The 17,251-nt window shown below is 30.3% G+C and overlaps 3 protein-coding genes across 3 annotated transcripts; 1 reads left to right on the top strand and 2 right to left on the bottom strand.

The window, feature by feature from the left end:
- The first annotated feature begins 1,966 nt into the window (after positions 1 to 1,966).
- On the top strand, positions 1,967 to 3,556 carry LOC106653677. The gene has a single exon (XM_014373209.1). The coding sequence runs from the start codon at positions 1,967 to 1,969 to the stop codon at positions 3,554 to 3,556; it is 1,590 nt and encodes a 529-aa protein (XP_014228695.1).
- A 212-nt stretch (positions 3,557 to 3,768) lies between these two features.
- Positions 3,769 to 5,385, bottom strand: LOC106653676. Its single transcript, XM_014373208.1, has 3 exons — positions 5,170 to 5,385; positions 4,852 to 5,048; positions 3,769 to 4,772 (listed from the first exon to the last, which is right to left on the bottom strand). The coding sequence occupies exons 1-3, from the start codon at positions 5,310 to 5,312 to the stop codon at positions 3,769 to 3,771; spliced, it is 1,344 nt and encodes a 447-aa protein (XP_014228694.1). The 5' UTR covers positions 5,313 to 5,385.
- A 180-nt stretch (positions 5,386 to 5,565) lies between these two features.
- Positions 5,566 to 6,098, bottom strand: LOC106653675. The gene is made up of 2 exons (XM_014373207.2): positions 5,838 to 6,098; positions 5,566 to 5,759 (listed from the first exon to the last, which is right to left on the bottom strand). Exons 1-2 carry the CDS (start codon positions 6,067 to 6,069, stop codon positions 5,566 to 5,568), a joined length of 426 nt encoding a protein of 141 aa, XP_014228693.2. The 5' UTR covers positions 6,070 to 6,098.
- Positions 6,099 to 17,251: the final 11,153 nt, after the last annotated feature.

Here is a 17,251-nt window from a genome sequence, read left to right as displayed (position 1 = left end):
GAACTTGGTTATATTACAAATACTCGACTTATTATTTCAACACCTTTCCCCACCTTTTGACTTTTCAAACATCCGACTCGGTCGCCAGGTGGCGTAGCGCCACTAAAAAGTCGTGCCTGCAAGAGAAAAGGTCGAGTTCAGAGTACTAGTATAAGTGCCTCTCGACTCCATTTAATCAGCTTTTGACTGTTCGACTTGTTACAAGTGGGAATAGAAAAGTGATTAGACTTTTTTCTTTGACTTTTGACTGTTCCACTTTACAAGTTGGACAGAAAAGTGATCGACAATTGTGTCACTCCACTCTCACGAGTCATGTGACAGCCAAGCAGCCCGAGCCGACAACGACGTCATCGTCCATCTGACCTTCCACTCCATGACGGTCAACTTCGGTCACAGCCGGTCAACATCGGTCATAGCTGGTCACCGCTGGTCACAGCCAGTCCTTCTGCACAAATCAACAGCCTGCATCAAAACTAGTCCTTCTCAGGACTAAACGTAGAGTTTACAAAACTTGTTAACTAAGAGGCAACAAATAACATCGACCCTCTTCAGGGTCACTTGTCATACATCAGTCTGGTGACTGCCAAACGTATTTCTACTCTGTCTGAGTAATCGTGTACGATGTCGGCGAAACTCTGCAAACACACGCAGACTCGCTCGAAATCGTCCCCTCCACAATCCATTGTACAACAAAATATTACAGTGAGATCTCAATCTATTCACTGATTTTGATTCATATTGGAGAGATTTTTCACATACTAGATTATTATTCATATTTACTGTTTCCATGTCATCTTCTGCGTACAGTTTTTTTCTTTTTTTTGATTCTCTTTCGCCATCATTCACATCGTCATCATCATTACTGGTGTTTCTGTAATAAATTGTGTTATTTATTCATCTATACGTTTATCAAAAAACTTATACAAAGATTTGGCAGAATAAAAAAGGTTTTTAAATAAAATATACTTACATCATTAATGCATCGACCATTTTTTGAAATGGTCCTAATAATGGTTTGAAAATATTGAAATCTTTATGAAGTTTCATAAATGCATCATGCATTTCTTCTTCATTGCGGACCAGGCACCGAAATTGTTGCAGATCCAAATGTGATAAATTTTGTTTTATCGCTGCAAAATTATATTAGAAAATGAGATGTCGTTCAAAAATTTGAAGATAACATTCAATGGCTATCGCTTACCTGGGGGATCTGCACATCTATTTATGATTCTTTCTTGACTTGGTATGATGATGAATGATAATTCAATTATTTGGTACTTGTTCCTGCTCTTCAGAAATTTGTTCATAGCATCATGAAATGTAGGTGCAATAACGTCATTGAACAAAGGCAAATAGGGTATTTGCATGAATTGAAATAATTATATTTTTGAAAACTATAGGTATGAATTATAAATAAATTTTTTTTCTGCGATTTTTTTGATGCATTTTTACCCTTAAAAATAAATGTTTAAAAATAGCTTTTTTTGAAAGAACCGATTACGCGACGAAAGCACCCGACGATACCCGAGCGGGCTGTGACGTCATAGTTATAAGAGATACTACAAGCAGACATATAAAATCAATGTAATATTGAAGTTGTTTTATGTAATTAGAATTATTTTAATTGAAAATGAGTTCCAAAAAACCATACAGGGGCTGTTTTGTGTACAATTGTAAGAATAATACAAATGTAACACCGAACAAATTATTTTTTTGGGTTCCAAATAACGACGAAAATAGAAGAAAGTTATGGTTCCAATTAGCACGTCGAGATTATATACCCGGCAAAAGCAATTTTTTTTGCTGTGAGGATCATTTCAATGTGAGTATCAAATTTATAATGTTATGATCAAATTCTGAATCTATTTATTTCAATTGTTGTACATAAATATGAAAATTAACCTAAAAATGAAATTTGGACAGTTGAGTAAGTGTTTTCTTTTGCCTTTTTCAGTTAGAAGAAGATATGGAAAACTTTATTCAATACAAAATATTTGGTGCAAGCCAGTTGAAATTGAAGCCCGATGTGGTACCACATAATTTTGCTTGTCAGCCTGAACGAGCAAACAATTCTACCGACTTAAATAGAACTGCATTCAAGAAACTGAATAGAAAGAGACTTTTATCAGAGATTTTGAAAGAAAATAATCAAGATTCTTGCAATATTAAAAAACCTTGTTCAAATGAAGGTTCTGCTAGTAAACTGCCTTTGAGTGAATTTTCTCTCAGTGAATTTTCTCCCAGTGAACATTTTCAAAGTGAATTTTCTTACAGTGATTGTGCTGACAGTGCTCAAAATGAAACAGCATTATTTACAGTTTCAAATGCTGAGAGTGAGAAAGAAAATAATATCCCAAATACTCAATCATCATTTGACCCAGAACAAACGACCAGTTGTGCTTCTAAGGATTTGAAAGAAGTTAGAAGTATTGGCGTTCAAACACTAAAACTAACAAAGTATAGAAGTAAAGGCATTACGTGCAAACCAAGTGTTAAAGATTCTAACTGTCAAACATTAACTGAAACATGTGATAAGTCTTGTTTAGTAAACATTGTTGTAGAAAAAGCACAAAGTGAATCTGCAAGTGACAATTATACAGAGACAAGCAGTGAAGTAGTTAAAACTAGTGACAGTGAATATAAAATATCTACTAGTAATAGTGAAAATGACAAAATTGAAAAAAATGATGCCAAAGTAAATGTGCTTAGTGTAACTAATTATTTAATTAGTATGGACTCAAAACTATATCTTGGTATATTACCAGAATGGTTATGGATTCTTAATTTATTACAGCAGCAGACTGATTTGCCATTGGATCACATAAAATTAACGCTACAAAAGATAAGATTAAATGATACATTTACTCGCTTGGGTCCTGCATTTTCCTACTCAAATTGTCAAGCTGGTAGGATTTTCAATAAAAGTGTACAAAAATTGGCACACTTACTGAAAACTTTAATTTATGCTCCAAGTCAAGAAAGTGTTAAAAAACTTTTGCCAATACAGTTTAGAGCTAATTTCAGTGATGTTTATTTAATTATAGATGCCTTTGAAATTCAAATTCTCAAACCAACAGATCCTGTACATCAATCATTAACTTGGTCTGAGTATAAAAAATGCAATACTTTAAAATATCTTGTGGCTGTCACATGTGATGGTATGATTGCATATATTTCTCAAGGGTACGGTGGAAGAATCAGTGATGTTTTACTGTTTGAAAAATGTGGAATTACTCAAATACTTCCAGAAGGATGTGGAATTTTAGCAGATAGAGGATTCAAACAGATTGATAACATCCTGAATCAATTTAACTGTAAATTGATTAGACCTCCTAGCGTTTCTTCAACAGTTAAACCATCAAAGAGTGAAGTTCTGTTAACTAAACGCATAGCCAGCATAAGGATTCATGTTGAGAGAGTCATAAGAAGAATTAGAGAATACAAGTTATTAGAACCTCATGCCTCTCTGGACTTGGACATAATGCCAAATATTGATTGTGCTGTTACCATTGCTTGTGCGTTAATAAATCTTCAAAAACCTGTGATAAGGACATAATTTAGATTATCTGTACATACTTATGATTAAGAATAAAATTTTTATGTATAACAAGGACTATGTAAAACATATGTAAATACTAATAAAAAATTTTTTGAAAAACTTAATTTTATTTTTGAATAATCAAACACATTCATTATTTCAGGTACATATTATTCATACATTTCATCAATATATTATTTATACATTTCATCAACACAGGCACAGGATCATCATTTCTTATGAAAAGTGTCCAATAATTTAGGAAACACGTTTTTCTCCCAAAATTGTATAGCTCGTTTCAAAACAGCAGTTAAAAATTTTTCTTCCAACTCAAGTTTAATAATAGTGACACTTTTAGTTTTTTCATATTCAGGATCAGCAACTACAAATAGTCCTTTTTTCTTTTCAGCAGCCAACATTTGTAGCATTATTTGGGATTTATATTTTTCAGTCACTTTATTATTTTTTATATAGTTTTTAATTAAGTCTTCTTTGGAAGGGCACTTGACTTCAACCACAAAATCATCTCCAATCCCATCAGGTGATGCTCCAATCATTGGGTATTCTGGGATGATAATAAATCCACTTTTTTCAATCTTTTTTCCTATTTCACTTTCCACTGTTTTTATAACGTCACTTTCTAAATTTCTTCCTCTTTCCATAAATTTGGAGTCAAACTTTTTTGAAGCTCCAATTATTTGATTTAATAAGCTTCCATCCCCTGTCGAGCATTTAGAAGCTTCATATAGTTTGGAAGCTGTGATCCTACCATATCTAAGTTCAAACCACAGTAAATTCTCGCTTTGATTCCTTGTCTCGAGCTCAGCTTTTTTGCACAAATCATGCCTATCTTGAAGGAGTTGTTTAGAAAATTGAGTGACTTCTGATACAGATAATAATCCTTCAGTCACACATTGGTTGAAGATGTAGTGCATTGACAACATATACACTTCTCTGTCTTTCATTTCAAAATTGTGCCTTGTTAGCTGACTATCTAAATTTCGTTTTTGTGCTTCTATCAAAAGCTCCTTCAGAAAAGTTGAATCATCAGGCAAATCATCTTTGCTGATCTTTTCTGTCTGAGAGATTAACTCACTAGCCACAATATACTTAAGAGAAGTTCCAACTGTTGACAGAGAAGCTTTTTTCCAGTAGCAGGTGGTTTCTGTTGGTGAAATATCCTCTGTTCTTCTGTGAACCCACATGAGAAACGCTACCGCATGCTTACACCCACCTAAACAATATTATGAATTGTTATAAATACTTTGTTTTACCAAAAAGCAGAAAAATCAAATATAGGTTGAAATAATAACCTGTGGATGCAGCACAATCCAAACATTGTAATTCGGTGACCTGCTCTGCCTTTTCATCAACTTTTAATATAACAGTGTAATCTTTTTGTCGAACTCTGTGCTCAGGACAAATATCGGCTTTCACTGTACACATGGAATGCATCCTCTGAAGACGTACATAACCTACTGCAGAATCACCATATGACTCTCTAGAAGACCTATAAAAAATAACAAAAACACAATTATTCACAACTTAGAATGGAAGAAATTATTCTGACACTTCAATAAATGTTTACAATAAGATAGGATAACGTTCAACGTGTGAAGAATAATACTTACAAGCTCAACTTGACGTTTCGAGTTTCAGGCGTATTGAATCGGTCGTCCCTCGTTAAAAACTCAAAAACCATAAACGCAGTAACTTTTGGAAGATTACTAGAATCTCCTTTCACAAATCCGTCTTCCACAGTTTTCTTGGGCATTTTAACAATAATTTTAAAAATATATTTTAGTATGCTGTACGTGCAGCAGAACGATTTGAGTTATAACTATGACGTCACAGCGCCTCTCACCAATCAGAATCGTTTTCGGGCGACAGCAGTATATTCAAATAATTAACAATTTACTTTTCATTTTACAATTAAAAAATGTACTCAAAATTCGATTTTTTGTTCGTTTAACTACTTATGGGGATGCATATTTTAATATAAAGTCACAATTACATCGATATTTTTTTCATGCAAATACCCTATTAATTTTTGAAAAGCAAGGCAATCTTAACTTCTGTAATGCTTCAGTAACTTCAGTAAATTGTTGATGTTTTGGATCCTCGAGTATGGTTTTCCAATGTTGTAACATTTTCGACCAGTTTATACAATCTTGTTTCACTTCTGGCGCAAAACATTCTATTTCAAAGTTGGTCTTGTCAACTGTAAACAGAAATTTGGGAGTTTTATGTTTTGGATTATAATTTGGAATATATTTTGATGAAAAAAGAATACACTTACGTTTGAAGGTTTCCAAGTCCTTTTCAAATTGTTCTGCGTGTAGTAATAATGATTTATAAAAAGAGGCCTTTGGTAACGAATCATTCTTCTCGCTGTGTTTGTATGCCTCAATCATATGAGGAAGATAGTACATTATATATGCTGGTTTTACAAAGATAAAACGATGATTCACAAGCCACCATTTGATAAATCTTTTCCAATATAAATTGTCGTTGAAAATTGATTTCATCATGAATTTTACTGTACTATGTTAGTTTTACAACGAAAATCTAACAATAGCAAATAAACAAAAACTTCGCTCTAGTAACTATGTTAGTTTTACAACGAAAATCTAACAATAGCAAATAAACAAAAACTTCGCTCTAGTACTATGTTAGTTTTACAAGGAAAATCTAACAATAGCAAATAAATAGCGATTGCGCGTGACGAGACAAAGGCAGCTTACAAGAGCATGGCTAGCTGTGATGTGACCTGCGCGCTTTATCGACGCTATTTCTTTCCGTGCTCACTTGCGTTGTCAGAACTGAACCCCGTGCAGGCACAGAAAAAACCTGTGCATTCAGCATAGTTTCCATTGAGCTCGTGTGCACAGCGCCACAGTACATCTCGATCTTTTCGTGTACACGTGAAGTAATCTGCGCGCCTCATCGACCTGCACATGAAATGCTAATAAGGTGCTAATGCTAATAACTCACTGCTGATTTATAGAACGGAAATGTTTCAATGTTTTTGATGTCGCAAGAGTCCACCGAATTAAAAATACCATCTTCACCGACATCTGGCTAAGTATAGTCCGGCTCTTGCTTTATCCTAAAAATGAATCAAGTTTAAACAAAAACATCATGGAATGTATGCACAAAATATTACCTAATTGGGTTATCTCTGCTTTCCATCGCTCGTTTGATTACACAATTTTTACGAGATACACCAAAAAAATATTTGAGGTTAAGTGTCTCGAATAGTCAAATCTGTAAACACTTGCTTACCGCAGATATTTAGCTCCTTGCCTGCAACTATACACACTGCTCGTGTATCAGCGAAGAGACCCCGAGATTATGATAACTCCTTGGGGTTAATTCCTCCCATTACCGTCGACGGTTCGACGTTGTAATAAAAATATCGTACATTCAGGCGTTGAATTCTTTAAATAGATCGTAAATTATATGCAGAGAAATATTCACAAAAAAGACAAATATATATCCAAACCAATACCGATATAATAAATTGTGATACTAGGAATGCAGTTCAATTAGTTAATTTTGTAACGTCAGGGGGTAATAAAATATTTGCAAGGTGGAATTAAAATATCTCAATAATTTAAAAAAATAGTCATATTGAATAAACAAAAAATTATCGAAGCTTCACTGATCGACAAAACCTGAATGTTTAATTTAATAGGAAGGGAAAATTATTTTTTAGTACTTTTTTTCCAAAAAATTACTCGAGGGTAATTTGAACATATCGCAATGAGCACTATACACACCAAGCTCCATAAAGTGGTACTAGTTGCACGTCATATACTTTTTTTATGAAAAATTAATATTAAAATTACGTGTCCTGACATCTTTTGAATAACAATTCTATCTTTTTTAAGTACGCATAATAGATGAGTTATAGATCGCGAGCTATTGTTTGCCTGCTCTGATTCTAAGGTAGTAAATAAGAAAATACTTAATAAAATATTCATTGCACATCAAATTTAAACTATTGAAAGTGCATTTGCGCAAGAATTTGAAAAATGTCAAATGAAAATTAATTAGAAAAATTTCATCTCTTTCGTGATACGATAAAAAAATTATAAAATGTATTTTTGTTACTTATTTGGGGGTACAATAACGTTTTTTAAATACCAAATTATCATGAACATTGTCGAGACGACTTACATTGCGTCATTGTAAAATTAATACTCGTATAAAAAGGTAAAACGAGATCGTTTTAATTGATGAATGGAGAATCAAAGTGTATCATTGAGTTCGTTTATAAACTCCAGAATATGCGCACTGCTTCGTATCGCAATTAAAAATCTGAGATGATGAATGACGCCTTGTCTCGGTTTATTCAAACATAAAAAGTATCATCTACGTGCGAGATAGTTTTTATTTACTTGAAAAAATGTTTTATGATTGCACAAGTTACAAGATTATTGTAAAGTTTCTTTATGTTTACACGTTCAAACTTTGGAAAAGTCAACTATATTTATTCAAATTAGAACAAAAAGTAGTTTGTTTCAAATAATTAATGCAAAAAAGAAGTCCCAGGCTGCCATCTCACCTAACTGTGATGGATCGCGGTTTTTCCTGCTTTTTGATTTAGCGAAATATATCTTTGAAACTTTAGTTATTTCTAGAATATAGAGACTTCATAGCCATTATGTATGACATTCCTGTGTTGACAACCTTAAATATATTTTGAAAATTAATATTTTTATCGATGCGATAAATAAGAATATTTTATTTACGAAAGTAACAGTTCTCAAGTCTAAAAGAATTCCAGGACCTGCGATCCACCCAAATGGCTTAAATGCCCTGATCATAATCATTAGCAAGTAAACTCGGTTTTTCGCAGTCCATTCGTACCAATCAGTAGCATAACTGGAAAAATACAGTTTTCGATATAGCCTCTATTGAACAATGACTTATACCGTGTGTTTTACCATGCAACTAGAAATTCGTTATTTTTATTGAGTATGAATTGACTACCAACGCAAAGAATAAAAATACTAAATATATTTCCCACAAATGCTAGAGTCAGTTTTGTAGCATTTGTATTGAATTCCGCTTCAAATTGAACTATCATCTAACAAATAATGTTGATGCATTAAAAAATGAAAAAAAAAAAACATTATTCAAATGAAAATAATTACCAAAAATCCAATAACTGTAAACATCAATAGAGAATTGCATAATGCACCGAATAATAGATTTCGAGCAACTTTTTCCGCGCCAATACTTAATCTGTAATTTTATTTCATCTTTACTATTTGTCATGTTGAATTCGATGAAAAAAAATTTCATTGATATTTAACTCAATAACTTTGTAGTGACTTTTGATTAAGTTTATTAGTTTACGTTCAATTTTGAAATTAAAATGACTTTTTGATATTCCCTCCTTTTTGATCTTCAAATCATCGGCGATTTCATAAATTTGTTCACTACAAATAAACGTGATTATTACCAAGAAAATTTGAACGTGTAAAAGTTAGAAAAAATTAAGAAAAAATCAGAGAAAGTGTAACAATAAAATTTTCAATCACATTTTTTGTAAATTCTTTACCATATTTCTCTCAAAAATTAAAAAAAATATGATTGAAAATTAGATGTTTACGTGGATTACAGAGTCTCCTTGAAAAATGCCATTTCTTACAAGGGTAAAAAGTGAAATCACTGCATAACGTGAAATGAACTTAGCGTCATTACCACATGCGTGCGGAAATTTTATTTCTCTTTTGTAAGAAAACTTATAAGATAATCTACAAGATAATCTATAAAATAAAATTTTGATTTATTCCTACCAAAACCGATGACTTCTCAAATAGATGAAAACACTGAAAATGACGTATAAACTTCCAAAATAACACATAATACTAGAAACAAAAAAAGATGCCATAGTTTCTAAAATAAATATGCACAGAAAATAATCGTCCAAATTAACGAAATATTTCGAACAAAGAATCGGATGTTCCGATTTCTTTAATTTATATTCAATGATAGGTCCAACACAAAAGCAAAAAGTATATGTAATGAAACTTGCACCTACAAAAAAATGTCATCGAATGAAATAGCTTCATTTTTATTTCAGATTTATCTTGATATTTACAAAAGTGAAATCCTCCTATTTTGTTACTTTTTTTCCAAATTTTTAAAAGATGTTTTTGTTCTTTCAAATGTTTCTCCATTGTCAATTGTTTTTCTATTATAGTACACTCATTAAAAATCTATTGAAAGTTATGTATATTATTACGGTAATACATCCTCATCGCATTAAGATTAAATATTTATTCATACTTTTTTAACGTCTAATATCCCTGTTGTGTAAAATGTTAAAGCGATTAATATTTGTGATAATTGAAAAATGATACCTGCCAAAGCAAGTATATCAATTTTTATTGAGTAATAAATTTCTTCGTACAGCTGGGCAGCCTTAAAACCATTCATTTCATTATCAAGAATCGAGTAAAAAGTTTTCCCATTTTTTTTTAAATATAATGAATTCTCACCACGCCAAAAATAGATATCGATAATGACGATAACACTATAATTTTACCAACCAAGTTAATTAGATGGTTATCATAAGGCCACAAAAAAATTATTTTTGTATTCCAAATTAAATAGTATGCATGTTCTGTTAAAAACTTTTCCACTGACTTCTCCATTTAAGACAATACTAGTTGAATATTATTACTAAAATTAACCAATGACCAAAAATAGAGCCACTTTACGTAGTTGTTACAACAAAATGTTCCCTTGGGTAGTTTGATTGTACAAATTTAATATAGTAAAATGAATAAATTATAACTTAATGGTAAACAGTTTTTTTAAAGCTCGAGTCATATTTTTTTATTGATATCGAAATAATAAATATCAAAATTACGTTACCTGACATATTTTGAATAACAATTCTATGTTTTTTACGTACGCATAATAGATGAGTTATAGATCGCGAGCTATTGTTCGCATGCTATGATTCTGAGGTAGTAATAAAGAAAATACTCAAAATATATAAGTATTTTCTTGAAATATTCATTGCATTATATTCAAACTATCAAAGTGCCTTTGCACGTGCACAATAACTTGAAAAATAAATAATGAAAATTAATAAAAAGAAAAGTCATCTTTTTCGTAACATGATAAAAAAACTTATTATGTATTTTTGTTACTTGTTTGGAGGTCCAAACAAGTTCTTTGAAGGATCAAATTATCATGAAAACTTTTTGAGATGACTTGCATTGCGTCATTGTAAGATCAATTCGCAAATAAAAAAAAATAAAACGAAATCGTTGGAATGATGTATAAAAAATCAAAGTATATCGTTCAGTGTGTTTATGAACTCCATAATATAGTCGCATCGCAATTAAAAATCTGAGATGATGAATCACGCCTTGTTTTGATTTTTTCAAACATAAAAAGTTTCATACCAAATGTGAATTTTTATTTGCTTCAAAAATGTTTTATGGTTGAATAACGTTACATGATTATTGTAAAGTTTCCGAACGATCAGACATTGATTGTTTAATGTTTGGAACTATTTACTCAAATTATGAAAAAATCAGTTTGTCCTAATGATTAATGCAGGAAACATGTCGCATGCTCAGAGATATCATCTGAGCTGTAAAATATCAGTTTACAATAAAAATAAAAGTAAATATAGTTTTTTCTGATTGTTGATTTAGTAAAGTATGCCTTTGAAATATTAGCCATTTCTAAAATAAAGAGATTTCATTGCCATTATGTATGACATTCCTGTATTGACAACCTTGAATTCATTTAAAAAATTAATATTCTTATTAGTTATATTATGAGAAAGAAACGTTTTATTTACAAAAGTAACAGAGCTCAAATCTACAGGAATTCCAGGACCTGCGATCCAACCAAATGGCTTAAATGCCCTGATCATGATCATCAGCAAATAGAGTCGGTTTTTAGCAGTCCATTCGTACCAATCAGTAGCATAACTAAAAAATGATAATTTTCGATATAGCCTCTATTGAACTCTCACTTATGTCATTTGTTTTACCATGCAACTAGACATTCATTATTTTTATTGAGTATCATTTGACTCGCAAGGCACACGATGAATAGAGTAAGAATATTTCCCATAAATGCTAGAGTCAGTTTTGTAGCATTTGTATTGAATTCCGCTTCAAATTGAACTATCATCTGACACATAATGTTGATGTATTAAAAATGAAAGTAACATTGTTTAAGTAAAAATAATTACCAAGAATCCAATAACTGTAAACATCAATAGAAAATTGCATAAACCACCAAATAGTAATGGCCGAGCGACTTGATCCGCACTAATGCATAATCTGTAATTTTATTTCATCTTTACTATTTATCATGTTGAATTCGACGAAAAAAAATTTTATTGATATTTAACTCAATGACTTTGTGCTGATTTTTGATTAAATTAATTAGTTTACGTTCAATTTTGAAATTAAAATGACTTTTTGATATTCCCTCCTTTTTGATCTTCAAATCATCGGCGATTTCATAAATTTGTTCACTACAAATAAACGTGATTATTAAAAAGAAAATTTGAACGTGTAAAAGTTATAAAAAACTAAGAAAAATCAGAGAAAGCGTAACAATAAAATTTTCAATCTCATTTTTTTAAAATTCTTTACCATATTTCTCTCAAAAATTAAAAAAAATATGATTGAAAATTAGATGTCCACCTTTCTGATTTGTTCCTACCAAAAAAGGTGACTTCTCGAATAGATGAAAACACTAAATGTCACATACAAACTTATAAAATAACACATTATATAAGAAACAAAAACAAATTGCATAGTTTCTAAAACCAATATGTGAATGAAATAATCGTCCAAATTAACGAAATATTTGGAGCAAAGAATCGGGTGGTCCGACTTTTGTAATTTATATTCCATGATAGGCCCAACATAAGTGCAAATGGTATACGCAATGGCACTTCCATCTACAAGAAAATTGCATCAAATTAAATAGCTTAATTATTTTGTCAAATATACAATCATTATTACAGAAATGAAATCCCGCTATTTTGTTACTTTTTTTCCACATTTTTAAGAGATTTTTTTTTTCTTTACAATTTTTTTCCATCGTTAATTGTTTTTCTACTACACTACACATACTAAAAATCTATTGTAAATTACATAAATTATTATAAAAGTACATATTAATAACATTAAAATTAAGAATTCACCCATACATTTTTAACTTTTAGTATCCCTGTTATGTAAAATGTGAAGGCGAATAATATTAGTGACAGTTGAAAAATTATATCTACCAGAATGAGCATATCAATTTTTTTTGAAAAATAAAATTCTTCATGCAGTTGGGCAGCCTTAAAATCGTTTATTTTATTATTACGAATCAAATAAATAATTTAACCATATCTAAAAATCTAATATATCCTCACCACTCCAAAAAAACAAACCGATAGTGTCGATAGCACTATAATTTTACCAACCAAGTTAATTCGATGGTTATCATACGGCCACAAAAAAGTCATTTTTGTATTCCACAGCAAAAAGTATGCATGTTCTGTTAAAAAGTTTTTCACGGACTTCTCCATTTTTTAACACAATGATAGTCGAAATAATAAAAGGTATCAGAGACAAGTTTTCTGATGTAAAAAAAAACTTTATAATGAAATATGAAAATTGAATTTTTTTGTTAATTTTCTTAATTAAGTTTTTTTAAAAACTTTAAAATGAAATATTAAAATTGATTTTTTTTGTTTGATATAAAAGTATGTTTTTCAATTCATAGGATAAAACAGAATTTAACACAGGTGTGTTCCGTTAACCGATGAAAAAAATTTATAGTCGCTTCAGGTAGTAGCGATAAACTAATGTACCCTTGGGTAGTTCAGTACAATAAAAAGTAGTTTCAATACAATAAAATAAAGAAATTAAAAATTAATTGAAAAATATTTCTTTAAAGCTCGAGTCATATTCTATTAAGTCAAAGTCGCCAAGCCTTTTATAATTCATTCCTAAAGTTAGATTGTATATGGTTGTATATACAGATATACAAAAAAGTTTGAGCACCTCGTTTCTTCATTGTTTAGGCGCTCGCAAAATTTAACTGCGACAAAGAGTTTGGTGGGAAAATAATGAAAAAATTATGGTTTTATCTCGATAGCAATAATTATTCTTTAATATCGATATCATGTTTATATAAAAATAAAATATCAACAATATGATGATGTTAATTAATGTGAACATCTATTCGCAAGAAATGCAGAAAGTATTATAAGTGATATTGCACATTCGCAAGTACATAAAAATGAACTATTACACAGTTAGAAAGTGAACATTGGAATTCAAATCAGAAACTTAGTTAGTATTAAAATATTTCCATAAAATTTAAATTTTAAATTTGAAAACAATCTTGAAAATTTAGTTGCTCCGATAATAAAGAGACATCATTGTCGTTATGTATGACATCGCTGTTTTGACAACCTTGAATAAATTTCAAAATGTAATATTTTTATTAGTTCAACGCGTAAGAATATTTTACTTACAAAAGTAGCAGTGCTCAAATCCACAGGAATTCCAGGACCCGCGATCCACCTAAAAGGTTTGACTGCCCTGATCATGATCATCAGCAAGTAGAGACGATTTTTAGCAGTCCATTTGTACCAATCGGTAGCGTAACTGGAAAAATACAGTTTTCGATATAGCCTCTATTGAACTATGACTTATACCGTGTGTTTTACCATGCAACTAGAAATTCAGTATTTTTATTTAGTATCAATTGACTTCCAAGACACAAAATGAATAGACTAAGAATATTTGCCGCAAATGTTAATGTTAGTTTTGTAGCATTTGTATTAAATTCTGTTTTAAGCTGAGCCATCATCTAACATGGAAATACTTCGATATATTAAAGTATGTTAAAAATCTTTACAAGCAATTATAGCCAGTCATCTTGTGAAATGATTACCATGAAACCAACAACTGTAACCATCAGTTGATAATTGCATAAACCACCGAACAATAGTGGCCGAGCGAATTGATCCGCACCAATGCATAATCTGTAATTTTATTCCCTTTTACAATTGACCACATCAGATTCAATTTAAGAAAAGATTTAAAATTTTTAACTGAATGACTTTATGATGGGTTTTAATTATGTAAATTAGTTTACATTTAATCTTGGCATTAAAATGTTTTCTTGGAATCCTTTTGTTATTTTTTTCCTGATTATCAGTGATTTCATGAATCTTTTCACTAAAAATAAATATGATTATAAAGTCGGACGTTTCAACGTGAACAACTTATAAAAAATTAAGGAAAAGTAAGCGTATTAACCCATTCCCAAGTCCCAAGAGGACGCTTTTTCAACACTTTATTCGGACACTGTAATTTTGATGAAATTGGGGTCAAAAAAATATGCGAGTAACCAATTCTAATGTTAAATTAAATGCCCTTTCAGAATCTTATCTCAGATTTTCAAAAAAATGATCAGGACAAAATTTAACCTTGATTTTATCTGAAAAAAATGCGATTTTCCAAATTGAAACCATTTGAAATATCAGGGTTCATATGTGAACATAGCGCTCTCGGTACCTAAACTAAAAGTTAGCTGGTTATAACTGGAGAAAATAAAGTAAAAAAGCACACTTTTTTCTCAAGCCCTTTTTTGACTAAATATTCTAGAAGTTTACATTCATTTCTCATATTTCGACCGCCATTTAGTGTGTTCAAACATTAATTTTCCAATTGGAACTCCGTTAATTTTTAGTTCAGATATCGAGGACGCGGTATTTCTACGAAAATCCTCAGATTTCAAATGGTTTCAATTTGGAAAATCGAAAAATTAAAAAAAAATTTTTTTTTCCAAATGACGTTTTTTTAAAATCAAGTTTAACTTTTGACCTAATCATTTTTTCGAAAATCTGAGTTCATATTCTGAAAGGGCATTAAATTTTACATGAGAATTGGTTACTCGCATATTTTTTTTATCCCATTATTACCACAAATGTGGCCGAATAAAGTGTTGAAAAACCGTCCTCTTGGAACATAAAGAGTTAATGAAACTTTTAATTCCAAGTTTTAAGAAGCAAGATTAAAAATTAAATGTTTACGCTACGTCCGTTCGAAAAAGTATTAACATTTTGTATTCTTACCAAAGAAATCGACTTCTCAAGTAAATGAAAACACTACATATCACAAATAAAAATATAAAATAGGTCATAATATATGTAACAAAAACAAATTGCATCGTTTCTAAAACGAATATAGGAATGAAATAATCGTCCTTATTAACGAAATATTTCGAGCGAAGGATTGGATGTTTCGATTTCTTCAATTTATATTCCATGATAGGTCCAACATAAGCGCAAATGACATAAATAATAGCATTCACCACTAAAAAAGTTTATCCAATTAAATAACACAACTTTATATTAAAAGTAAACACTATATGTACGAAGTACTAACTCTCCTGTCTTGTTACTTACAGAACTGAAGCCCTCCTATTTTGTTACTTTTTTTCCACATTTTAAAAAGAATTTTATTCTCGTCTAAATTGTCCTCCATTGTCAATTGTTTTTGAACTAAGAAACACATACTCATCATCTAGTGAAAAACTATAACAGACATGAATGTTAGTAACTTCAAAGGGAAATTTTTTTACATACTTTTTTATTGTTTATTATTCCTATTATGTAAAACGTTAAGGCGAATAATAATAGTGATAATTGAAAGAATATTTCTACTAAAGCAAGCATATTGGTTTTTATAGAAAAATGAATTTCTTCATACAACTGGACAGCCTTAAAACCGTTAATATCATTATTACGAATCAAATAAAATGTACATTCATAATTTAAAATTTAATGTAATCTCACCACTCCGAATAAACAAACCGATACTGTAGATAGTACTGCAATCCTACCGATTGTGTTGATCCGATGATTATTGTACGGCCACAAAAAAATCATCTTCGTAATCCATAGATAAAAATTTGCATGTTCTGATAAAAATTTTTCCACTGGTTTCTTCATTTTTGAAAAAAATGCAAATTGAATGAAATATTATAAACTGATGTAAACAAGAGTCACTTAGTATACTGTAAAGAAATATTTACTTTGAAATAGTTTTTTCATTGTATAAAATAAAATGAAAGGAAATGAAGTATATAAAATATTAAATACATTTTTATTAAAATGAATGAGAATTTATTTTGAATATATTTCTTCCAATTTTGTGCTTAAATATTGACTTATAATTCAAAGTATTACTTAAACCAAAGGTGGACAAAAGAGCAGACACAAAGAAAAAAGTAGGTAGGTAGTGATACTTGTTTTGTCTTGACTCATATCATCCAAAGTGTAACTGCATCAAAAAAAAAAAAAAAAATGGCAAAATCATCGTTTTATCCGGAAAGACATAATTTTTTCATGATTTAAAAATCATTTTTCCAAAAAAATAATAAAGAAGTATTTTTCATAATTAAAACATAATGAGTTTAAAGGTAAGTGAAAAAAATTTTCAAATTTGACGACATATATTGGAAATTAACCCGCAGACAATAAAGTAGTATAGCCGCTTAATTTAAGTCGATGTGACAGCTTCATTTTTCTCTACATGGGGTTTCGTTAGAAGACTCTTCTAAGGATCTCCCCATATTTTTGCTATAAATAACTGTTTTATATTTCATTTAACTTTATTTGATAGTTTACAACTAAAAAGTTTGATTCTG

Source organism: Trichogramma pretiosum, unplaced genomic scaffold (assembly GCF_000599845.2).
Source record: "Trichogramma pretiosum strain Unisexual culture from Peru unplaced genomic scaffold, Tpre_2.0 scaffold89, whole genome shotgun sequence".
Taxonomy (NCBI): domain Eukaryota; kingdom Metazoa; phylum Arthropoda; class Insecta; order Hymenoptera; family Trichogrammatidae; genus Trichogramma; species Trichogramma pretiosum.
This window is presented reverse-complemented; position numbering and strand designations above follow the sequence as displayed.

Coding starts and splice junctions, on each gene's coding strand:
- LOC106653677 (XM_014373209.1), top strand. CDS start 1,967: ATGGAAAACTTTATTCAATACAAAATATTTGGTGCAAGCCAGTTGAAA.
- LOC106653676 (XM_014373208.1), bottom strand. CDS start 5,312: ATGCCCAAGAAAACTGTGGAAGACGGATTTGTGAAAGGAGATTCTAGT. Junction 5,049..5,169: donor CGAAACGTCAAGTTGAGCTT/GTAAGTATTATT, acceptor TATTTTTTATAG/GTCTTCTAGAGAGTCATATG. Junction 4,773..4,851: donor GGATTGTGCTGCATCCACAG/GTTATTATTTCA, acceptor AATATTGTTTAG/GTGGGTGTAAGCATGCGGTA.
- LOC106653675 (XM_014373207.2), bottom strand. CDS start 6,069: ATGATGAAATCAATTTTCAACGACAATTTATATTGGAAAAGATTTATC. Junction 5,760..5,837: donor GGACTTGGAAACCTTCAAAC/GTAAGTGTATTC, acceptor TTCTGTTTACAG/TTGACAAGACCAACTTTGAA.